The 25,119-nt window shown below is 43.1% G+C and overlaps 2 protein-coding genes across 5 annotated transcripts in view; one reads left to right on the top strand and one right to left on the bottom strand.

Moving 5' to 3' along the window:
• Nucleotides 1-5,676, bottom strand: part of LOC120417922 (phosphatidylinositol-binding clathrin assembly protein LAP) — a 54,357-nt gene extending 48,681 nt beyond the window's left edge. For 2 of the 3 annotated variants that reach the window (XM_039580158.2, XM_039580157.2), the window contains exon 1: nucleotides 5,452-5,676. In XM_039580158.2, the coding sequence (XP_039436092.1) occupies nucleotides 5,452-5,581 (130 nt within the window). In that variant the 5' untranslated portion in view covers nucleotides 5,582-5,676. The remainder of the gene's footprint in view (nucleotides 1-5,451) is intronic. The other variant, XM_039580160.2, reaches the window with a different exon arrangement.
• A 5,394-nt stretch (nucleotides 5,677-11,070) lies between these two features.
• Nucleotides 11,071-17,137, top strand: LOC120417930 (chromatin-remodeling ATPase INO80). 2 transcript variants are annotated; one of them, XM_039580167.2, is made up of 14 exons: nucleotides 11,071-11,242; nucleotides 11,307-11,508; nucleotides 11,572-11,921; nucleotides 11,990-13,448; nucleotides 13,534-14,122; nucleotides 14,176-14,673; nucleotides 14,982-15,246; nucleotides 15,319-15,486; nucleotides 15,552-15,710; nucleotides 16,122-16,224; nucleotides 16,291-16,376; nucleotides 16,434-16,641; nucleotides 16,699-16,845; nucleotides 16,903-17,137. In XM_039580167.2, the coding sequence occupies exons 1-14, from the start codon at nucleotides 11,186-11,188 to the stop codon at nucleotides 17,112-17,114; spliced, it is 4,503 nt and encodes a 1,500-aa protein (XP_039436101.1). In that variant the 5' UTR covers nucleotides 11,071-11,185; the 3' UTR covers nucleotides 17,115-17,137. The 2 variants fall into 2 exon arrangements, with proteins under 2 accessions (XP_039436101.1, XP_039436102.1); XM_039580168.2 differs by having other exon boundaries at nucleotides 11,993-13,448.
• Nucleotides 17,138-25,119: the final 7,982 nt, after the last annotated feature.

The raw sequence follows: 25,119 nt of genomic DNA on the forward strand, positions 1-25,119 counted from the left end.
TAAATGCAAGTGTTTGGGCGATTAACTTTTTGGTGTTTTTTGACACGTTATTGTCATTCGGGTGGCTCAAGCTTTTCAAGTGTTTTGCTCATGAATTTGTCCCACTGTCTTGAATTATTCAAAGTGATGAGGAAAACACTTGACATTGATCTTAAGATCTACACAAAACAAGCACTATTCGAAGTCAACGTGATTTTCTACTTGAATTTAATGTATTTCACAGATTGATTTGGCAGTGCGTGGCCGAATGGTTACGCTGTCCGCTTTGTAAGCGGATGATTCTGGGTTCGATTCCCATCTGCTCCAACCTTCCATCGGATGAGGAAGTAAAATGTCGGTCCCAGCCTTGGTTGTTAGGCCGTTAAGTCATTCCAGGTGTAGGAGTCGTCTCCATGCCATAAGTACAAACAACACACCAAACCAAGCCTACTCCGGTGGAATCGCTGGCGGCGGTTGGACTCGCAATCCAAAGGTCGTCAGTTTAAACACTGGGGTGGAAGGTTCCTTAGAGTAGAAAGAGGTTTGGGTGCTCTCCCCATTCGAGCCTTCGGACTCCTAGGTTCGAGCAGAAAATTGCAATAGAGACCACAAAAGACCCGGGGGTCGTTAATGTGGATGGTTTGATTTTTGACAGATTGATGTTAGCGCAACTTTTATCGATGGCTAGAAGCGAGGCTAGAACGAGTAGCATAAACAACTCTCCCGTTTTCAACTGGCCGGCCGGCGCAGTGGTAGCGTGCACGACTAGCAAGCGAGAACCTGTATATCGCTTGTACGTACCATTATTTTTCAACACCATTTAAAATTCAAGCGTTTGGCTATTGAAATTATTTCATGGCCAATCACCGCAATTTCGAGTGTTTTGCGATTGATATTTGAGTGCTCTGTACTGCAGGGTCAGATCATGTGCGAAATCATGTGTGAGTTTTGCTCAGTGTAGCATGGTGCTCCCAACGGATACAACCAAATCTCGGAGCATATGGTGGCGTGTCCCCACGCTTCTTCCTCTTCTGTCGATTCAGAATTGTGTTGTTGTTCGAACACTCAGTGCTCAAACTCAACCCAATTACGAATCATCTCTGCGATACGGCTTTAAGCAGTAGGCCTTGCCGCCTTAACGCTTGTGATGTTTCAATGCATTGTCGATGCAATTGCGCACTACAAATTCGCAATTCGCAATTTTCAGTGTAAGAACGGGCCTTGACCGATCTTATGCACCAGGTTCCCAACGAACACGCACTGCTCTTACATCTACATCTCACCCTTGCTCTGAGTCAGTACGAGCAGCACGCTAGAACACGCTTTGAGTGTTCGTGCCAGGCATGCACACCTTCTTTTCCGGTTACGCATTTTAACTCGGCCGGGGGTGGTACATTACGTAGGGTTTGATGTAAGTATAAGCGCCTAACCATTTATAGTGTGCCTATCAATTTTCATTAAAGCAAGTACTGTTTTATTTTTAGTTTGAATTCAAAAACTAGTTGTTATTTTACTGGGTGTTGTTTTTCTCCTGAAATCTTTCCTAGTGTTGAGTCGTATTTATCTGTTGCTATTTCTTTTGTCGCTGTGTTTTGTTACATTTTTGGTCCTAAGCATTTTAGAAAAGTTTTTCAAAAGTACAATTGTTGAGGATACGCATAAGTATGCCTTGACTTGTTATTGACTTAATGTTATTTGTTGAATAAATCATTCTTATTCTGTTCGTTGCCCTTGCAAGACGTGTCCGCCAATAGGTTATGGGCCCAGTAACCAAGGCGATAACGGAATCGGAATCGGAAGTTTGTAGAAAATTTTCTCGAGAAGAATGGAAGCGAAGCTTGGAGTTGAGAAGCTGAGCAACGAAAACTACGCGCAATGGGCGTTCGAAACGGAAATGCTGCTGATTCGCGAGAAGCTGTGGAAGTACGTCGAGTACGCGCAGCCCCGGTTCCAGAAAATGAAGAGTGGACGGATGGAGTCTAGAGAGTACGCGCAACGATTTCGCTGCTGGTCGAGAGGCGCCAGCATCCGCTAATCCGAGAGCTCAAAACGGCGAAAGAGGTGTGGCTCAAGCTTAAAAACGAGCACCAGAAGACATCGATGTGCTCTCGTGTGTCCTTGATCTGCCAGATCTGCGACCGGAAGTTGCCGGAAGGAGGAGACGTTGCAACACACATTTACGATCTTGAGGAACTGTTTGCGAAGCTACGGAGTGCTGGAAAGGACCTGGGAGAGGATGTACAGGTTGCGATGCTCTTGCGAAGCTTGCCGATGAGCTACGATCAAGTCCGGACTGCTTTGCTGATCATGAAGGACGAGGATCTTAAGCTGGATTACGTGAAAGGGAAAATTCTGGACCAGGAGCGCAAGATGAACGAAGGTGAATCGGGAGACACACCAGTTGCGTATAAGGTGGCATTCAAGAGGAAGCTGATCTGCTACGGATGCGGTAAGGAAGGCCATAGGAAAGGGGATTGTCCAGCCGAGATGAGTGATGACGACGTGGAAGTCAACGCCAGCGCTAGTGTCAAGAAATCGTATGCTTTTGTATTGGACACCAGCAAACGGCAAGAATGGATCGTGGATTTGGGAGCCAGCTCCCACGTTGCTGCATGAAGGCTTGTTTCGATTCGCTGAAACCTGCCCCCAGAGGACAAGTGCTATTGGCGAACGGTAAGGAGGTGGATGTCCAAGGGATTGGAACGGTGTCGTTGAATAGCGTGGACAACAATGGAGAGCAAACGGTGATCAAGCTGACGGACGTGTTGTACATCCAGGGACTCGAGATGAACCTCATTTCGGTGGCTAAGCTGATAGTGAAGGGAGCGGTTATCCGGTTCGGCAAACATGGCTGCCGGATAATGTCACGAGGAGAGACAGCAGCGGTGGCAGTTTTGCGCGACGGACTGTACCGGCTCAAGCAACGTCGGTGGCGCTCCGGACAACAGAAGGAGACCGGTACGCAGTTTGTGGGAGTCCTGATCGAAAGCAAACGTCGGAGCAAGAAGACGAAGAAAAGGGAAGTATTTGAGTATCCAGGTTTTTAAGAGAAGATGGCGTTCGAATGGTGAACGTCCGAAATGTCAAAATCGCGCAGTAGCACCAACATTAGAAAAAAATGTGGCTGTCATGCCATGGCACACTTTTTTCGTAATGTTGGTATCACTGCGTGATTTTGACATTTCAGGCGTTCATCATTCGAACGCCATTTTCGCTTAAAAATCTGGATACATTGAGCGGTGCTCCAAGTTTGGGTCAACGGAAAATGGAGGATCCCGTCCAGTATCACGAGGATGTGGTACAACCGGTTTACTTCTTTCGAGCATCATCCAAACGGCGTGTGAGTGGTCGAACCAAACGAATGGGTCCAGTGGAGCGGAGTGGAACCGTGCCAAAATCACGTCGATTGGCTGATCCAGATGAAGACGAAAACAAACTGTCCAGGATTCAGGAGGAGATGGAGATCCTCATCATTGGAACTCGCAAAAATGAAGCCTGAAGCCGTTAGGGATACTCATGCGAGGAGGAGTGTTGAGGATACGCATAAGTATGCCTTGACTTGTTATTGACTTAATGTAATTTGTTGAATAAATCATTCTTGTTCTGTTCGTTGCCCCTGCAAGACGTGTTCTGCCAATAACAATAGTAATATTTGTGTTAATCCTTTAATCATTCCATAAATTGAGTAAGGGCTCGAACCTCACTTGCTTAAGAAAAAGGTGAAGTTTCAAAACAATGGACAGTGAAGGAAATATACTATGTAAAGAATCAATAGTAAAAGAAAGATAGTAATTTATGAAGTAGATAAAGAAATTAACAATAGTTAATAAATAGAGGTAACAAACAAGCTTAGATTGTATTGAGGGCAATTTACAGGGAAGATGAGAAATTATTCAAATAGATAAATAAAGAAAAGGCACATGATAAACAAAATTGACGTCGCTGCCAAATTAAGGGAAAGCGTTGAGAAATAAGAGAATCAAATAAGTAAAATCGAAATCAAATGGAGGATAGTAAGCAGAAGCCGTTTTAGAAAATCAGTGAAACAAAATAAACAGAAAATAGCTGTTAGCTGAAATGGAAAGAAGAGAAACCCCGTTCTGCGATGCTCAGGTACATCCACAGCAGTTGACTCAACATACTGCGAATCATAACAATACCGTCTACAATCACAAATTACTTCCCTTTCCCACATTGACGCGCCCCTTTCTTCTAGCCGTCTCGACTCTGACCCTCGCTGGTCAAAGGTTTACGATCCGTTTCCACAGGCCACCAGCTAGGTCATCATGAAAACCAAGCCAACGTGGAGGTAAGAAAATATGACACTTGCAAGGAACCAGAGCTATACTGTCCTGATCAAGAATGATCTAACAGGACTACGGAAGTAGTCAGTGACGCTCCTTCCAGGATGTTCCTCGCCTAAGCGTCAACTGAAGAGGTATTATCAGTATCATTCGCCCTTGGCCTGCAATTGCGCACTACAAATGTTAATAGTAATAGTAATTTTATTTGGCAACGATATCCTGTTAGTTAGACTTTTTATCAGGGCAATAAATGACAAGAAGAGTGCTAGACGTAATCTAACCTAAGGCACTCTCCAGGATCCCTTCGAAAGATTGGCTGCTAGGGTCTGATTTGATTAGATTAGAAAACGGTGCTTTTCCATCTTTGAGACTCTTTAAGATTTTTGAATTTTTCAAAAACTTTATGAACTTAGTTATTGTTGCAGGGAGCAATTTTGCCTAAGAGTGCGAACACTCTTGCTGAGAAATGTAACGCCCCGATCGGCCTTTGTAAGACCGATTTTATTGAACCATCAGACAGATCCGGCGTTACATTTCTCAGTGGGCTTTGTCAACTATGAAGAATGTTACAGAATTTAAAACCACTTTTCTAGTTTAACAACATTCTGTATTCAAATTATAAGTTAAGCTAGGATTAACCTGTGTTACTTTGGAACCACGGCTCAGATTAATAGCAAGATAAGGTCCAACGAGGACACGATACTGAATTCGTAAAATTTGTGAATTCCAGAATGGACAAGTAATTGAGATTTAAATTTTATGCTTCCAAATGTTAACATTTTTCTCCAGAAATATAGACGGATACCTAGATTAAGACCATTTTCGAGTATTTTTCTGCCTTACTGTACATGTACTTGTTTTACGTAATGTTTGGACGACCCTCCAAGAACATATTCAACTTGGACTTTTCACATAAACATTTTTTACAGTTAACTAGAAAGTTTAATTAATGAACATAATCAAAATCATTGCCACTTGATAATGAAACATGAGTTTAAATTGATCAATGATATTGGCCTTAAATTTTTGCCAGCGAAATACATTGCGTGGAAAGTATTGATTATGATGTGGAGGAAGGAGATAAAAAGTTTGGCCCACCACAGCACAGCCTACTTGACAGTCGCGTAGACCCATTGAAAATCAATTTTAACAGCAAAGCCACACTTACAGTCCAGATGCTTTTTCTTCGGTCCGATCAATTCTTCCGTTGTGGCCTTGCAGACGGATTTGGCCAGACCCTGACCAGCAAGACTATGGCGTGCTGCTAGGAGGCGATCGTTTATTGTCTGTCCTGCCATTTTAGTGCTATGTATTATTATCGAATTAAAATTTCACTACTTTATCTGCCTACTGCCTCCGAAAACTTGACTAAATGCACTCTCAACTCAGAGGAATGATGTGTCAAAAACTTCTAGTCTAGAAATAAGGATTATGTATTAAAAGGTTGCCACCAGCTTGATATGTTTATGTGTGAGTGTCGCACTCATGTACAATAATCACGCAGAAAAATATGTTGTACGACTAGTTCCCAGATACGAGATTTTCATACAGAATAGAGTTATCTACGAGGTTATCTACGTGCGCATGTATTGAGTGTACGTACACGAAAAAGATTGAGGTTAAATTTTGTACCGACCAGCAAATCAAATGGTGTGTTAGTGTGCGTGAGAGCGGGCTTAGATAACTCTATGATAATCTTCACAGCAACTTCACAGAAAGTTTAACTCCATGTTGCACACACTCTCACTTTTAATTTCTCGATTGGTTCTGTAAGAATCCTGCTAGAATGATTCTAGCAGCCTTGTCAGAATTCTGTAAGAATTTTGCAAGAATTTTCTTATAGAAATACTGCTAACTGATTGGCTGGCGGTTTACCGTTTCAAATTACACTTCAACGAGATAAATTTTCACTCACAAACTATTTAAATCTAAGTTTTAAAAATTCTCTTATAATTCTACAAGATCAAAAATTCTATAGCTGTTCTAATGTTTTTAAACACCGAAATTTTTGTGAATTCTTTAATTCTAAAATTTGAAAAGTCTACAAATTCTGTTATATCGTCAACATTTGAAAATCATAAAAATAAATATTAAAAATAAATACTAGAATACAAAAATATCAAAATTTATAAAATTCTTAAATATTAAAAATCAAAAATCGTATAACACTAAAATTCTAATAATTTAAATATCAACAAAAAATCTAGAATTCTAAAAAAAATAATCATACAATTCTATAATTATATACATTCTGAAATTCTTACATTCTTTAATACCAAAATTGTAAAATTCTTAAATTCAAATGTTCTAAAATTGTACCCGAGGGGCAGGACACAGTTAATCAATCATGTTTACACTAATTAATTAGCGCTATAATTATAATTCTTTAATTATATACATTCTGAAATTCTTAAATTCTTTAATACCAAAATTGTAAAATTCTTAAATTCAAATGTTCTAAAATTGAACCCGAGGGGCAGGACACAGTTAATCAATCATGTTTACACTAATTAATTAGCGCTGATTTTCGTCAACTAGCTAATTGATTAGCGCTGATTTGACATTCCATTCCCATCTCATATTGAGTTATCTTGACGTTGAGAAAAGTCATTTTGACAGCTTGAAAATGTCTCTATCTTTGATTTGAACCGCAGGAAAACACTTAACTTTCAAATTAATCTGTTGTGCGGTTTTATCCGGTGCAGGCAGGTTCCGGGCACAGCCGGAGCATGGATTTCGGCGTGGTTGAGAGCAGCCTGCTAAATCCGGCCAACTTGGTGCTGCACAAGAAGGAGACCAAAGACAAGAAGCTGTCGGCGAAAAGTCGGAAGATTTTGGCCAAACGAGAGCAGGAGGAGCGCAGAAAGATGCAGCAGGCCTGCCAGATTCGGCAGCTAGATCGATAGGCAGGACACGGCCATGATGTTTTAGGGACCAAAAAAGCTGACCTAGGACAAACAGATCAAGTGTGCAACATCTACTACCGCGGCCAAACTCCCGCCTGTCTCTCTTCCACAAGCGGTGCCTTATCCAAGAAGGTCTTAATTGACGGAGCATTGAGGACTTCGGCTCCGAAATGGGCGCCTTTTTCGACGTCGGGAGACCTGTTTGGCATTCTCCAAGCCACCGATGTCGGTTTGTCTTCCACGTCTCATCGTCCTCATCATCCCGAATGGTGAGTTTCAAGTTCTACTGCTGCGATTCTGTTCCGGTGACAACCGACTTTTTGCCCTCGTCCTTGATCAAAAGGCCGGTCGATGTACCGCAGCGTGATGCTGGAGTGGTGGAGGTGACATCGTCTGTAAGGGAATATTTTGCTTTCGCAGTTGATGATGCAAAAAACAACAACGTGGATTCAAAAATCTCCCAAAATAACAGTTCTTTAAGTTTATCAAAAACTCCTGTATCATTTCATAGCAAATTTGAATCAAATTTGATCAAAACGATGTTCTTATGCAATTTTTCCTTTTATTTTCACAAAACCTCGTGCTTTTTGTTCTGCTGCAACAGCAATCAAGCGGCATAAACAGAAATATCCCGCGCTCACACACACAACCAATCAATTCAAGAAACGTTAAAGTGTACGGTGGCGACATCATTCTTGATCGTGTCTCGTTGCGGTACTATGGCATCCATGTTTTTTGCTTGTTTGAATTTTAATTGACCGTTTTCGTTGGCGATGGAATAGAAAAGAGTTTCACGTCTGTTTGTCTGTGTTTAATGCATGAGAGAGTAAGCATTATTTTTGATTTTTTTTGTTGGTGTTCTCTCTTTCGCTCTTACACGGAACAAAATCGTGTTGCCAGTTTGATAAAATATGTTGTTGCTGTGTTGCTAGTAGCAGCATCAAATCAGCACTATTCCGGCTATTACTAGAGCAGTTGTTTTAAAGCTAATTTGCAATCACCTTAGCTGTTTTATGACTAATAAGCTGGTGAATGCTGTTTAGCAGCTCATTAATGATTTCTTTCTGGATGGTTACTTGGGATGTATTGCGTGTAAATTAGCCCGGGTCAAAAAAAAAGAAAGTTGCTCAAATCAAAAATTATATGAGATTGCCCGAAAGAGTACTCAAAAAGGAGGCTCAGGCCAAAATTTCAGCCCATTTGGTTGAAAATTGGCTTGCCTTGAGCAGGAACAAGTTTAAATGGGAATTAACCCGTAAAACTGGAGCATTTAGGTAAATTGCTCTGTACAAGTCAGCCGTTAACAAATGACGACTTTTGCATACCATGGGGTCCTAGGGGATGGTCTGGGGAACAATTCCTCCCAAGGGTGCAAGACGATCCGAGGCCCCTGGTCTTGCCTTGAACCGGATTTATTCCGGCGTCGCAGAAATTCTCATGGTCCCAGCTAAATGTATAGCGAAAAATCAAAGCACACTAAGAAGGCTGCCTCGATCAGAGGACGCCACATGGCAATCAGCCACCACGTGGTTGGAGGGTATCATCAATTTTTGCTTTCAAAGTGGTTTTGTTATTCCTTGGACACTTTATTCAACCAGATATTTGATCAAAAACACATTAACAACGCTAAATGTAATTTTGAAGCCGAATTTGAAGTTATTTTCCTGCCACGTGGTAGCTGATTGCCATGTGCTGTCCTCTGATCGAGGCAGCCTTCTTAGTGTGCTTTGATTTTTCGCTATACATTTAGCTGGGACCATGAGAATTTCTGCGACGCCGGAATAAATCCGGTTCAAGGCAAGACCAGGGGCCTCGGATCGTCTTGCACCCTTCGGAGGAATTGTTCCCCAGACCATCCCCTAGGACCCCATGGTATGCAAAAGTCGTCATTTGTTAACAGCTGACTTGTACAGAGCAATTTACCTAAATGCTCCAGTTTTACGGGTTAATTCCCATTTAAACTTGTTCCTGCTCAAGGCAAGCCAGTTTTCAACCAAATGGGCTGAAATTTTGGCCTGAGCCTCCATTTTGAGTACTCTTTCGGGCAATCTCATATAATTTTTGATTTGAGCAACTTTAGTTTTTTTGACCCGGGCTAGTGTAAATACACGAAAAAGATAGAGGTTAAATTTTGTACCGGCCAGCAAAACAAAAGGGCGTGCTAGTGTGCGTGAGATCGGGCTTAGATAAATAACTCTATTGTTGAAAAATTGAGTAACACATTCATCTCAAAATTGGGTTTGCTGAAAAGGCCTTTTCTGAGATCTACTCATAAGTTGACATACCCTCGGTAAGCGTGCAGGGATCTGACAGGCATGCACTTTCCCGAAGTCACCGCCAGAGGCGCTGTCAATGTTATTTACGTGGGGTTTTTGAAAAAGTTGTATGAAACAAATTAATAAACTTTTATCTTCAAATTAATAAATTTTTAGTTTTCATCATCTTTTGCTTATATATTTAATCAAATGACAAGTATTACGTACAGATTTCCTCTTTTTTTATTTATAAGACCGATAAACAAAGTTGTACTAGAACAACACGTAACATTAAGCTAAAAATTAAATATATTCAGTTTCCTTGAAACAAAATTAGCAAGGTAAGATTTTACCTGACTCACCTGACTGTTGGTTTAAATTCAATTACATTTTTAGAATACTCAGTTAATTTAACATTTAATTAATTTTACCAGTTTGCTACAAGTTATTTGAATATTAATTAAAGTTCAAATCTAGAGTTTTTTTTTATCAGGTCCTATAAACATATGAAAGACAATAGTTTATTGGTCCTTTAAAAAAAACTCTGAAAATCTGAAATTAAATGTGTATCGCTTGAAAAAAAAAGCTTGGTGATTAAAAAAAAGTTTTTATTTTTGCAATTCATGTGCATACAACATTTTCAAAAACCTCGCTGCAAAAACTTGGTTCGATCTTCCCCGTAAAAAAAATCCGACTTTTCGCATAACTAAGTCGGGTCTAGTTGGGTGGTTTCGGCCGATTCGTTGGCCAACGAATCGGCCGACCGGGCAACAGACTTCTGTGTAATCTGGTCTGGTGGTAAATCGGTTGTCGAAATCGGCCGACGAAATCGGTTTCAAAAACAACCGATTTTTTACCGATTTAGTCTGTGAATAAAATAAAATCTTACTCAACCCAATTTAATCGGTCTATTCGTAGGCCGATTAAAAATCTTACTCCTGACGAATCCCGACTAAAGGTGTATTCACTAGAGACCCTGGAGCTTATTAGAGAACGGACATCTCAAACCAAAAGTACCAATCGAAGCACGAGAACTGTCAAACGGAGGTACCAATCGAGCAAAATCCTTTGTCTTATGCTCGATTGGTACCTCCGTTTGACAGTTCTCGTGCTTCGATTGCTACTTTTGGTTTGAGATGTCCGTTCTCTAATAAGCTCCAGGCTCTCTAGTATTCACATTATACCGCATCCGCAGCCGCAGCCGCATCCACACAAAATTTGACAGTACGGACGCACAGTGCGGACGCGATTTCTCCAATGCATTTCAAATGTTTCCATTCACACTGTTCCGCATCCGAATACGAATCCGTACTGCGGATACGGATGCGGAACAGTGTGAATGGCTGAATATGAAATGCATTGGAGAAATCGCGTCCGCACTGTGCGTCCGTACTGTCAAATTTTGTGCGGATGCGGCTGCGGCTGCGAATGCGGTATAATGTGAATACACCTTAAATCGGCTAACTGGTTGGTTGTTTTTGATTACCCGATTTTGAAGGGTGTTTCGTTAGGTCGAGAACTGTCAAATTTTTTACGGGGTTGGTTCGATTTTGACTTCACTCGCTTTGTATGTGGATGACAGTCGTGACGTATCCGTGTAAGCGTGTTGAATTGACATTCAGATTGTCAATGGCAAATTGTTTTTCTTTGGTTTTATCGCAAAGTTCGGTTCGGTTCCCTCGTAATATTAAGTTTTACACAAATTTTATGAAATTCTAGCAGTTCATGTGTCCATGTAACCATGGCCGAAAAAGATATTCATGAGAAGCAAAAGATGGCCCAACCTCTGGAAGAAAAGGTAATTTGTTAAAATAGCTTCGACATAAACTTTTGTTTTTATTAAACACCTCTTGCGTTTGCAGCGTCTGGAAGCGGCCCTCGACGTAGAGCCATTTCTTTCTTACGCCCAAAAGGTGCTGACCGCTCCGTTGACCAGCAGCGACGAGTACGACGAAAGTAGCGATGAAGATTCGACCAACAACACAGATTCGTCTAGTGGCGGCGGGGCCGGAAGTATTCGTAACTTTCGGAAGCTTGCCTACGGTGTTAAAGCGTCCAAGCAGGGTAGGTTTTACTAACGATCCCGGAAAACGTTAAACAAAATTGTCCTGCTTTTTGTGCTTTCAGAACGCAATGAAGATAAGCGATACTTTTACAATCTGTCCTCTGTCGGACCGGAACGCTTGTGGTTGCAAAATTTGCTCCTGTCGGACACCGAAACGGACCAGGATATATCCGACGAGGATGAGTACATTAAAGATATGTTGCGGATGCACATGCGAGAGCAAAAATATCGTGAAAAATATTACACCAGTCGGCAGAATTCCCAGTACGGATATTACGGAGTGGGATTTTTGTCTAGCTTCGATATGTTCCCGGAACATAGGCGCTCGATAGTAGGTGTTCGCAAACGTAAAATGAAGCGGGGGAAAAAGATCGAGAAGTTGATGAAATTGAAGCAGGGCAAAAAGCCAACAGTAAGTGTCTTTCTTATTTGTTTTTTTTTATTATTATTATTATTTTGAAATGACTGGAACTGTTTCAGAAGCGGAATGACCTGGAAGATCGTGGCTGCTCCGACATAGATTGGGAGGAGCAGTTGGCCGCGCTGAGAAATGACGATGACGATGAAATCGATTCCAAGCCCACCAGTCCCACGGGCATCAAAAGCAAGCGGGGCCGAAAATCGATGGCGAAAACGCCGGAAATGATGGCGATAAGACGGCGCAAGATTTGGCAGCTGATGGCGAAAAAAGAGCTGGGGAAAGTGCAGCGAGCTAAAATTAACAACCACAAAGATATGGTAACCAACTGCCGGCGGGTGGCCTCGCTTTGTATGAAGGTATCCCGCCAGAAGGCGATGCAATCGCAAAAGCTCATGAAAGATACCGTTTGGCGCGCAAAACGGCTCACACGAGAAATGCAGGGCTACTGGAAAAGGTATGATCGCGTGGAGCGAGAAACGCGCCGCCGTATGGAGAAGGAAGCCGAGGAGCAGCGCAAAATTGATGTTGAGATTGTGGAAGCAAAGCGACAGCAGAGAAAGTTGAACTTTTTGATTACGCAGACGGAGTTGTATGCTCACTTCATGTCTAAAAAGTTGGGCAACGTGTCCAAGGAGGAGCAGTTGAAAATTTTATCACAGCTCGACGAAGAATCCAATCCAAGGTTGACTGCCATCGACAATTACGACGCCGAGCTTATGAAGGAGCAAGCACATCGCAACGCAACCGACGCGTTCAACAGCGAACGTGCTCGAAAGGAACAATTCGATAGTTCCGTGCAGCAAAAGGTGCCAATTTATCAGAATGTTGACAATTCTGGGACCATCATCGATTTGCCACAGCCGTCGCTTTTCCAGGGATGCCTCAAAGGATATCAGCTTAAGGGAATGACGTGGTTGGCGAATCTCTACGATCAAGGCATCAGCGGCATTCTGGCGGACGAAATGGGTCTGGGAAAAACGGTCCAATCGATCGCATTCCTCTGTCACATCGCGGAAAATTACGGCGTGTGGGGTCCATTTTTGGTCATATCTCCTGCCTCGACGCTGCACAACTGGCAGCAAGAGATGGAACGATTTGTGCCCGAATTCAACGTAGTCCCGTATTGGGGATCGCCAAACGAGCGCAAAATTCTTCGACAATTCTGGGAGCAGAAAGATCTCCACACCAAGGATGCTACGTTCCACGTAGTGATCACCAGCTATCAGTTGGTCGTGTCCGACTACAAGTATTTCAACCGGATAAAGTGGCAGTATATGGTGCTGGATGAGGCGCAAGCTATCAAAAGTTCCAGCTCGGTGCGATGGAAGTTACTTCTCGGGTTCAACTGCCGGAACAGGCTGCTGCTCAGCGGTACTCCGATCCAGAACAGCATGGCGGAGCTTTGGGCGCTTTTGCACTTTATCATGCCCACACTGTTTGATTCTCACGACGAGTTCAACGAGTGGTTTTCAAAGGATATCGAAAGTCACGCCGAAAACAAGACGGGAATCGACGAAAGTAAGCATTAAGTTATTCTTCCATATAATTATCTGAATGTTAAATTCTACCAAATTTATTTCTACTGCTTATTACTGATTTTCAGAGCAAATTTCCCGACTTCACATGATATTGAAACCATTTATGCTGAGACGCATCAAGAAGGACGTTGAAAATGAGCTTTCGGACAAGATCGAAATAATGGTGTATTGTCCGCTGACGACGAGACAAAAGTTGTTGTACATGGCATTGAAGAAGAAAATTTGCATTGAAGATCTGCTGCACCTCACGGGCCACGGCAATGATGGCCACTCGTTCGACAAGAACTTTACTTCCAACCTGATGAATCTTGTGATGCAGTTTCGAAAGGTGTGCAACCATCCGGAACTCTTTGAGCGTCGGGACGCCAAGAGTCCATTCTTTTGTCGTCCGGTGGAGTACGAGGTGCCACGGTTGGTTTACTACGAGGCTTACCTGGTCCAGACAATTGCCAGCAAGTGTCATCTTCTGTACAATCGGTACAATGTTTTCAATTGCGAAAACGTGCACCGATCCGTGTTCGGAAAGTTTCAAACAAGCGGCAAGCTCGACTGCGCGCAGGACTTGAACACAAACGATGCGTTTTCGTTTGCGAGATTCAGCTGTTTGTCCCCCAATGAGGTGGACCGTTTGGCACTGGCAGGGTTGATCTATTTGTATGTGTTTTTAGATAAGGGTAGCTACAGATATTAAAAACTTTTTTTTACAGCTTCCGACACATTCGCCAATTGTTCAAATATCTAATTCTGCTACACCATCGCTGGATATGGTGGGAGCGTCAAATCGATAAGCAATGCATGCTGCTGGAACCAACGATTGAACGCTGGACGAACACGCTGTTCAAAGACTCGCACGAGGTACTAAAGTCGATCATTTTCACCTCAAGCGGTGTCAACAGTATCTACAGTCACGTCGATCTCATAATCCATAGTGATATGCAGGAAACAATGGAACATAGAATTCTTCGAAGTCGGAATGCTCTCAAGCTGTCCAGTGTGAAAAAAACAACTCCCCCATCAGGCACATCGGAGATTAAACTCGAAGGTCTGGACGAACTTCCGGTAGGTTCCAGTACGAACTTGACTCTTTTGCCGGAGTTACCACACCGCTTCCATCCTACAAAAATGCATCAATGTTGGCCAACCGAGATGCCACAATTTCTGTACGGACTCATTCCACGGGTCGCCAGTTCGGAAAAGAAATTCTAGTGAGTTTACATTGCACTCCATGGTGGGAAACGTTGTATTTCTCTTAAGGACGTATTAGACTATGACAAACAAACAAACTCGCAAACAAACAATGTTGTTAACAGTTGGCAGTTTGCATTTGTTTGCAGAAACGTCAGCTCGTATACATTTTGCAGTGTTTGCGAATTTGGCAAACTGTCAAACACAACAATGTGCGAGTTTGTTTGTTTGTTTGCCATAGTCTAATACTTTCTTTAGTCAAGACCAAAGTTTCTCCTGATGGAATTAAACCTTCGCACGAGTGCATAATTCACCTCTCGTTTTCCAGCTGCAAGAGTCGTCGGGCCGCGTGGGCAGCCATTCGCCACGCCCAATGCGAATCTCCGGATGGGTTTGCTCTGGTTTTGGACGCGTTGAAGCTGTCCTACACGAGCTCGGTCGGGTGGTCCAAAATAGTCATCCCGGACAAGCAAACGCTAGTTTCCGACGCGGGCAAGCTGGCCGTACTGGACTCCCTGCTGACTCGGCTTAAAACCCAAGGCCATCGCGTGCTAATTTACTCCCAAATGACCAAAATGATCGACCTGCTGGAGGTAAGCAGCTGTTTGAGGCTATTTGCTAGAATTATTTGAAAAATCTGTTTTGTTATTTTTTTTGCATTCTAGGAGTACATGTGGCACCGAAAGCACCGGTACATGCGGCTCGACGGATCCAGCAAAATTTCGGCAAGACGCGACATGGTTGCTGACTTCCAGAGCAGAACTGACATTTTCGTGTTTTTGCTCTCGACGCGTGCCGGGGGATTGGGCATTAACTTAACAGCGGCGGACACGGTTTGTGGCATAGCATTGATCCGGTCGGACATGAGGACGGCACAATTTATCTTTAATTTTGGCAGGTTATTTTTTACGACTCCGACTGGAACCCGACGGTTGATCAACAAGCAATGGATCGAGCGCACCGTCTTGGGCAAACAAAACAGGTCACTGTTTATCGCTTGATTTGCAAGGGAACCATCGAGGAGCGGATATTGCAACGAGCTCGGGAAAAAAGTGAGGTAATGTGGGTTTTTGGATTCGCGAATCATCTCCTCCCCTCGAAAAAAATATTTATGTGAGGCGTAACACAGTCGTCGACCAACACTGGCAGAGTGAATAGGTCATCACCGGACACAGCTGCTTGTTCCGGAACTGTACCGCTCGTCGCGGTCACGCTTCCGTAGGAACCTCCCCAGCCAGGAGGAATCGCTGGAGTAATCCGATCTGCCGCGCCTTTTCCAGCTACAGCAGCGATTCTCAACCTTCTTCTAGGCTGGTACACCAAAAAAAAAAAAAAAAAAAACCTCCAACCAACATCTGACCTATATAATAAGATAACTGCGTTAATTGCCAACCACATAGATCCGCATGAACGGGATCCGGTCCCAATTCTCGTCACATAAGCTGATCGATATCAACTTCCATTGCAGATTCAAAGAATGGTGATAAGCGGTGGCAACTTTAAACCAGACACGCTGAAGCCAAAAGAAGTAGTCTCTCTACTGTTGGATGACGAAGAAATTGAGTTGAAATGTATGTTTTGTTAGATTTTGTAACCTCCCTACTAACTCTTTATTTGTTAATCAACCATTTTTTTAGATCGTCAAAAGACGGAAGAAAGGAAGAGTGTTGCTGACGATGAGAAGGAACGTGAACGAAAAAGAGCAGCTCCATCAACGATCAAGGTGGCTTTGAACAACAGCTAGTATTCAATATATTTAACTCTGCTTAATTGATTGCAGATAGGCGAACTGAAAAAAAGCAAGAACGAAACGCAACTAAACGCGGATGATTTGATATTTCTAGAGTCGGGCGCGCCCAGTCCGGCCGCTAGCGAGCAATCAAACACAAGTGGGAATGTAAAATTTTCGGAATCCGTGCCTCAAGGTGGCGCCGACTCCAGTAACGATGACAATGATTGTGATAGTGCAAGCGGTTCGCATATATCAGGTAGGTGTCCGTAGTCTGATTGAAAACGTTATTATTTTCTCTTCAATTTTTCAACAGGATCACTCATGCCCTACGGTGTCCTTGGGAAGCAACGAAAACGCCATCACCCTCGTGGAACAAAGCGGGGCAGACCACGAGGATCTCGCCGCGGTGGTGGCACTGGTAGTGTTGGCCGATCAGACTTCGTTGGGCAGTCACCGAGCGGTAAGTCATTGTCCGTTCCCCACAACTGCGAATGAACACGGAAAATTTCCTTTTCAGATGCACACACACCAGCGGCACCGGCAGCAATTCAGCAGCTTCCCCAGGTCAAAAGAGGGCCAGGTCGACCACGCCTCAAAAACGGTCCCGGAAACCAAGGCCATCGGAGTCATTCTACACGAGTAAGGAAACCTGTCGGCCCACTGGTTGTACCGTTGGGGGGGCAAGGTACCGCTCCATCTCCGCCGGAAACTAGTAGAAGTTCGCCATGAAATGGTGCAAAATAAAAAACAAATCCTAGTATTGTTTTCTTGACAATATTTAATTATGACCATCCCAAACCTAAACAAACAAAAACGTTAACCCTTACTTTATTTTCAATTGATTGAAAAAAAAGTTTTTCGGAAAAACCACTGACAAACAGACGTTAATCACGTTTTAATTTTATCAATCAGTATATAATGATGACTGATTTAAATTGTAAATTTAATTCTTGGAACAATAAATTCTCGGGTGACAAATAAATAAAAACGACATTAGAGATACACTCTGACTCGATTCCTTAGCAAAAATAATTATCTGTGCCAACTTACTTTACTTTTGTTGGCGCTACACCATTAGTTTGGCCTGCTGCACGAGTCTCTGCCAACAAGCTCGGTCCATGGCTGCTTGTCTTCAGTTTTGCGGGACACTCACTCTCTCCAAATCGTTCTCCACTTGGTCCACCCACCTCGCGCGTCTTGTTCCTACCGGCTCCGACACAAACACCAACTTCGCAGGGTTGATCCTCTGGTTCCGCTGGCTCAATTGCTCCGGCATCCTAGCAACATGACCCGCCCACTACAACCGTCCAGCCTTCGCGACCTTCCGGATGCCTGGTTCGTTGTAGAGTTGTGCAAGCTCGAGGTTCATTCTCCGCCGCCATCCGTCGTTCTCACATACGCCGCCAAAGATAGTCCTTACCACTCAACGTGTTCGAAGACGCTTAGCGCTCGTAAGTCCTCTTCGAGCATTGTCCACGTCTCGTGCCCGTAGAGGGCGACCGGTCTTATCAGCGACTTGTAGATGGAACACTTCCAACGTTCGACCTGTCCGTTCGCTTGCGGACACGCGGTCGCGACGAGTTGATGATGAAATCCGTGATCGTTAGCGAAAGCTTTGAACTGATCGGAAGTAAACGCGGTTCCGCGATCGGACACGATAACGTCGGGTGTCGAATACGCAATGAAATACGATTTCAGATGTTTCAATACTTCGCGCGAGTTGGTCGTCTTGGTCGGGTAAAATTTAACGTACTTCGTAAACGCGTCGATAACGGCAAGTATGTGCTAGTTCTTACCTTTCGTCTTCTCCAGCGGTCCTAGATGATCAATGTGAACGGTCCGGAAGGGCACGTTTGACTTGTCCACCAGGTGCAACGGTCCATCTAACTTCTTCTGTTTCGGGTTAAACGCGATACACGTAACACACTTCGCAACGAGGGGCGGGACAGTAATAAGAAATTAAATAATTTAATTAATTAACGGTAGGAATTAAATACATTAACGATTGTTTACGTTCAAAACAACGCCACCTCTTCTTACACTACATTGATTTGACAGTTTGACACCGCGCGTGTTTGTTGTTGTGTTTGGCGCAAAATTTGTGTCGTCGGAAAGCCGGTTGAGCAGGAAAGTGCCAGCGGGGCCAGTGCGGCACAGGCAAACCGGAAAAGTTGCGCAGCGCCATCCAAGGCGGTAGCAATGACGTTTTGGACGATATCGAAGCTGCTCCAGCCGGAAATTTGTTGGAGAAGGCCATCGAGCGGCGCATTGATACACACCTCGATGCTGCGTTTGTTGAAACGGATCCTCGATTCCAATTCTCCACCCACATATTTTCGCAAACATGGTCCAGTTGGTTTGGTCTGGCTTTTTCGTTAGTCCTCCCGCCAAACAGCTGAGCATGTTGAATGCGGCCCACCAGCTTCGCCCCAGCCCCAGCTTCTGCGCCTGGGTCCTTGGCGATCGGCAAAGTGGCGCCGTTATTCCAGACACTCAAGAACTGGCCAACTTAACATGGCGGAATTATTATTGAAATAAATGAAACAACAAAGATGAGATATTTTATTTTCTTCTTTTCCATGCAATCTACCTGTGGCACCCTTGTTGGGTCAGGCCACACCGGATCTCCGGGATGTCCGTCCTGGTTCCCTCACTCCCGCTTCTTCCTCCACTCACTCTACTCTAATCTGCCCTGATGACAGTTCTCCCCTCTCTCGTCATCCGACCTACCCGTCACTGACATCGCGCGTGACTACCCGACCAGAGTGCTACAGAGATTACCCGATCAGAATACTGTACTTCTAATGGATCACCACATCTCGTTTTTTCTACAGACAGATAATTTCTATATCAAAGTGAGCATCTTTGCACCATAAAGCCTCATCTACAATCTAATTCCGACAAGATCTTCAGAAACAATCACCATATCTTAGATTGCAAGGCAGATATCAATAATGGTTGTGTCATGTGTATATGACATTGTATTGAAGGTGCATTCTGAGATTGTAGATGAGACGTAACATCGATAGCACAAAACTCAACCCAGGGGTATGACAATCGTTTACCATGGACATTTTTTCATTCCCTAGATCAAACTATGTCGCAAGAGACAGGTTTCGATAGGTTGCGGTATTTCGTTTTATGACTACATTATCTTTGGCTCAAACCTGCCGTTCATCATTGTGGGAGTGGGTTGTGTAATTAAAGAATTATATCTTTTATCTTACTTGACAAGATTTGATGCTTTTTGGACAACATTTATTTTATTTAAGAATACCGCATATCCTACCTTTTCATTATTTTATTTATTTTTTTAATTTTTTTTCTTGCTTTTTTATGAAAATTGAAACTAAGGTTAGGTCTTTCATTTACAATTCCTTTCGGGCTCAAGGCTCCGATTCTCATAGGCTTCCTTATTTTGACCTTGTTTTGAATACGTGATTGAGGCTCTTTTTTAACGTTTGAATTCGAGCTCTAATACTATACAAAATTCTGTCGAGCGCGAAGCTTCCTGTCTTTCTCAATGAGCTCAAAGCTGAGAGCGTATATAGTTTTATCGAGCTTGGAGTTTATGGTTCCGAACTCTTGACCCTTATTTAAGAGCTTTAGGCTTATTTTCGAGCTCGTTGCTCATTTATTGTTCCAGCCAGTAACTCTACTTGTTCTGTTTTTTTTAGATCTTGTGGCTTAAATTTGTTTTTCAAAAACGAGGCTCGAGCCAAGATTTTTCTTATTTTGTTTTTTTTTACGAGCTCATGGCTCAGTTGACGTGTCTGTAGCTCGGCGCTCTCGACGCTCAGATTTTGTTTTAAAGAGCTCGTAGCGCAGACTCCTGAGGAGCTGAATGCTTTGAGTTTTGTTGTTTTTTTTAAGGGGTTCGAAACTCACACTCCTGAAAGCTCGAGCTCGAAGCTCGGTGATTATTATTATTTTTTAAGAGCTCTAAGCTCGGAGTTTTTTTTTTAACGAGCTCGAAGCTCCGGGTTTTTTTTAACGACCTCGAAGCCCACATTCCTTAAGAGCTCGAAGCTCGGAGTTTGTTTTTTTTACGAGCTCGAAGCTCAGAGGTTTTTGTTTTGTTTAAGGAGCTCAAAGCTCAACCTCGGGCTCGAAGCCCAATCCCGAGCTCGAAGCTCAATGTCCCGAGCTCGAAGCTCAATATCCCGAGCTCGAAGCTCAATGTCCCGAGCTCGAAGCTCAATGTCCCGAGCTCGAAGCTCAATCCCGGGCTCGAAGCCCAATCCCGAGCTCGAAGCTCAATATCCCGAGCTCGAAGCTCAATATCCCGAGCTCGAAGCTCAATCCCGAGCTCGAAGCTCAATCCCGAGCTCGAAGCTCCATCCCGGGCTCGAAGCCCAATCCCGGGCTCGAAGCCCAATATCCGAGCTCGAAGCTCCATCCCGGGCTCGAAGCCCAATACTCGAGCTCGAAGCTCCTTCCCGGGCTCGAAGCCCAATACCCGAGCTCGAAGCTCCACCCCGGGCTCGAAGCCCAATATCGAGCAAAAAACTCTCAGACTCCCAACAACCAATTGTTTGGTTTTTGTTTACACTTGCCATATCGTTCGGTGTCGTCGTCGATTTTGTTCAGGAATCATCATAATACGGTAGTCACTGAAGTATTTTTTTTTAATAAAAAGCGACTTTGACGTAGTGAGGTAATTTTTTGCACTACTTTCGTTCTTCTTTTTACTACACCTGCTCGTTGTTTTTGTTTACATCACTTTTCGTCACTGATTGAGGATAACCAAACCGGACCTGATGGATTCGGGACCATTTGGAGGATCCCATCCTCGTCGCCACTTGTGGCACCCTTGTTGGGTCAGGCCACACCGGATCTCCGGGATGTCCGTCCTGGTTCCCTCACTCCCGCTTCTTCCTCCACTCACTCTACTCTAATCTGCCCTGATGACAGTTCTCCCCTCTCTCGTCATCCGACCTACCCGTCACTGACATCGCGCGTGACTACCCGACCAGAGTGCTACAGAGATTACCCGATCAGAATACTGTACTTCTAATGGATCACCACACTACCAAAAAGTACCACCTAACGTAGATAAAAGCCACTCCAAGTAGGTTACTCTGATGAAATTATAATGGACTACTCCTGAATGCTTTTCCGTGTCACCCATTCCCGAACCTGCCTCAGTCTAGCACCCTAGCTCTAGTGCACCGCAGAGCGGCGTTGTCATCACAGCGCTCGTAGTGCAGTTTACGGTTGCACAGAAGTTGCAATTTATTTCCCCCGATGCCGATTTGTTGAAGGCATCGCTATCGCAAGCCACCACCAGCTGCAACGAAATCTTGCTCTTGTCTAACGTCTGATTTATATTCTTGAACTTGACCATAACACTACGGCAAAGCGCGTTCCAGGATCTTGTCATAGGTGAAACCGCAGTTAACCATCTACTGGTTAAAGTAATCGACTCCGCCGGCTGCAATTTTTCCGTCAATGCACGTTTGGATCGTCCTCCTCCAAAATCTCTTCAGCTCCACGTCGTCATTCATTTTTACACGAAACCAAAACAAGCTTGACAGCCGAGCGTGCGAAAGAGACACAAAGCAAACCAAAGTTTTCAAAGCAGGTGTGGCGCTGTCAAATCTCAAATGACATGAGGAATTTAATTCCTTAATGTATTAAATACCAAAAATTAATATATTAAGGCCTTTGTCACGCCCCTCGCTTCGCAATGTGATCCTGAAGCTTCGGCCGTAGCTTCGGAAACCAATACGAACGTTTCACGAGCTCGCAGACTTTGTCAACGCCGAAATGACCTAGTCCATCGTGTTACTTATAGAAGATCGATTCTTCCATGTTCGCGGGGACGTACAAAAGCAATCTGTTCTTGTACTTACGAAAAACCAAATTGTCGCGTATCTCGAAGTCCTTGCTGTCGCCGTTCTCGAGATCGGATTTAATCTTTATAATCGCGGGATCTTTGATCTGGTTCACGTACAGCGCGTTTTCGAAAACGTTACTCGATTGATCGGTTTCTTCGATCACGTGGCAGTACATTCGAGATAGCGCATCAACATGCTGCATCTTTGCGCCAGAACGATGTTCAATCACGTGGTCAAATTCGTCGATAAATAAAGCCCAACGCGCGATCTTACGGTTGACGTCCTTCCTAGCAAGTGTCGCTTTCAACGCGTTACAATCCGTAACGATCGTGATGTGGATACCAAACACGTACACGCGGAATTTCTCGAGACTGTAGAATACGGCGAGCGTTTCAAGCTTAAACGAGTGTAGCTTCGATTCGTCGGCGGAAGTTTTACGCGAGAAAAACACCCTATTAAATTTTATTCTGTTTAGTAAAGTATTTAAAAAGTTATGCCAAGAAAAAGATTTTTGTAGATACAAAAAAGGGTGATTTTTTGCATAACCTCAAAAGGCCGGGTCTTTTTGTTTACGTGCGAGAGTCGCGCCAGATGCGAAACGCCCGGTTGCCACATTGCTTCAAATGAGAGTCTGCATGTTTTCTGGAAAAGTCTGTATCAGGTATATATTTTTTCATGAACTTATTTTCATTATTACTTTGTAAATGTGAGGAAGGCATCACCCACCTAATGGTGGATTAAGAAAAGTTTTACCGTTGAAGTTTATCCAGATTTTTAAGCGAAAATGGCGTTAGAATGGTGAACGCCCGAGATGTCAAAATCACGCAGTGTTACCAACATTAAGAAAAAAGTGTGTAATGGCATGACCGCCACATTTTTTTCCAATGTTGGTGCTACTGCGTAGTTTTGACATTTCGGACGTTCACCATTCGAACGCCATCTTCACTTTTGATGATTTTTCTAGTAAAAATTATTTTCTTATGTACTTCTTATATACCCCTTATATTCTTTCAAGTATATAAGCCAATTTCTTTTCATCGCATTGTTAATAACTCATCAAGATCAACTCGGATCTTCTTGCACCCTTCGACAAAGTTGCAGGAAATTAAATTTCCTACAAGAATCTCACGCTTGGACAATTTTGGGCGAGACCTGCGCCACCTGCTGCCAAAATCCTGAAGCGATGTTTTTCCCCATACATTTTAGCGATTTTCCCCATATAAACTTCAACGATAAAAAGCGACCCCTTAGCCTTAACCGATTTGACTCAAAATTGGCACAGTAACTTATTGTTGCCTGAAGAATCGATCCAGGGGGTATCTCTTCAGATTTCCCAACATTTTCATTTTTTCTTGTCACCCTAATCTGCAACCTAGGAGACTGGCGAGCTGCAGCCCAGAACCGAGAAACATGGAACAACCTTTTTGATACAGCACGGGCACCGCGTATGGTGTTCTAAGCTGATTGGTATCGGTATGTATGTAGTTTTTGTCACCAGATTGAGCCAGCCACAGATAACTGTTGTGATCAATGGATTCCTGAAAAAAGTTTAATAGTTTACGTTTATTTGTCTGTGATTGACGGTACAAAAACGTTTTTTTAACTTGTTTTAGCAAATTCATAGTCAAGTTCTGATTTTAAAGTATTATCAAAAATCATACTGACTTTTTAAACTTTTTTTATGGTTGTCATAATCATTTCCTTAGCTTGTTACACCTGCCACACACACACACACACACACACACACACACATTTTTCCCTTCAAGGTGCTTTCTTTTACTTTTATTACAAATTTTAAACCCAATTTATTTCAACTGTTCTATGAATGGTTTAAACACAGAGTAACCCAGAGCAAACATTCAGAAGAAAAGTCATTTCAATGTTTGGCTCCATAAGGTTTGCTGGTAGCAGCAAGTATTATATACAAACAGTGGAACCAAAAATTAAATGGCAGTGGTGACTCTGTGTTACTCTGTGGTTTAAACCTAAAATCCTTTCCATTTAATCGAACACCAAATTGACGTGATCGTGCTATCACAGACTATCCGTGATAAAAGTATAGGCGGAGGGTTTCTTACCAGGTCTATACTGCCGTTCTACACATAATTGTCCCATGTCAGTTTTGGACGATTTTGACTTTATGACATTTTTAAGTTTAGTTTGATGTGAACTTTAAGAAAAACACATAAAATCTGGTACTTTATTCGGAAACTCATTGATAACAACACCAAGTCTGTTTATCCCATCGTTAAACTTCTACGCATAATTGTCCCACCAAGTATTTTCCTACACGGAATCATTAGTTTTACTAAGCATTATGTCTTATTTACCTGTTTTATTGCAAGAGAATCACAAATGAGGGTGATAAACTGCTGACTGGGGCGATTAGGGACACATAGGGCGAATAGGAACTCACGGGACAAATATGCGTAGAAACACAGAAATCGGTCGAAAAATTTCAATCGCGTTTTTTCTCAGTTGCACTTTTTTGAACATGGGACAATTATGCGTAGAACGTATACTGCCGTTCTACGCATAATTGTCCCATGTTCAAAAAAGTGCAACTGAGAAAAACGCGATTGAAATTTTTCGACCGATTTCTGTGTTTCTACGCATAACTGTCCCGTGGGTTCCTATTCGCCCAATGTGTCCCTAATCGCCCCATTTAGCAGTTTATCACCCTTATTTGTGATTCTCTTGCTATACAGCAGGTAAACAAGACATAATGCTTAGTAAAACTAATGATTCCGTGTAAGAAAATACTTGGTGGGACAATTATGCGTAGAAGTTCAACGATGGGACAAACAGACTTGGTGTTGTTTTTGATGAGTTTCCGAACAAAGTACCAGATTTTATGTGTTTTTCTTATAGTACACATCAGACTAAACTTAAAA

The sequence above is a fragment of the Culex pipiens genome, chromosome 2 (assembly GCF_016801865.2).
Source record: "Culex pipiens pallens isolate TS chromosome 2, TS_CPP_V2, whole genome shotgun sequence".
Lineage (NCBI taxonomy): Eukaryota > Metazoa > Arthropoda > Insecta > Diptera > Culicidae > Culex > Culex pipiens.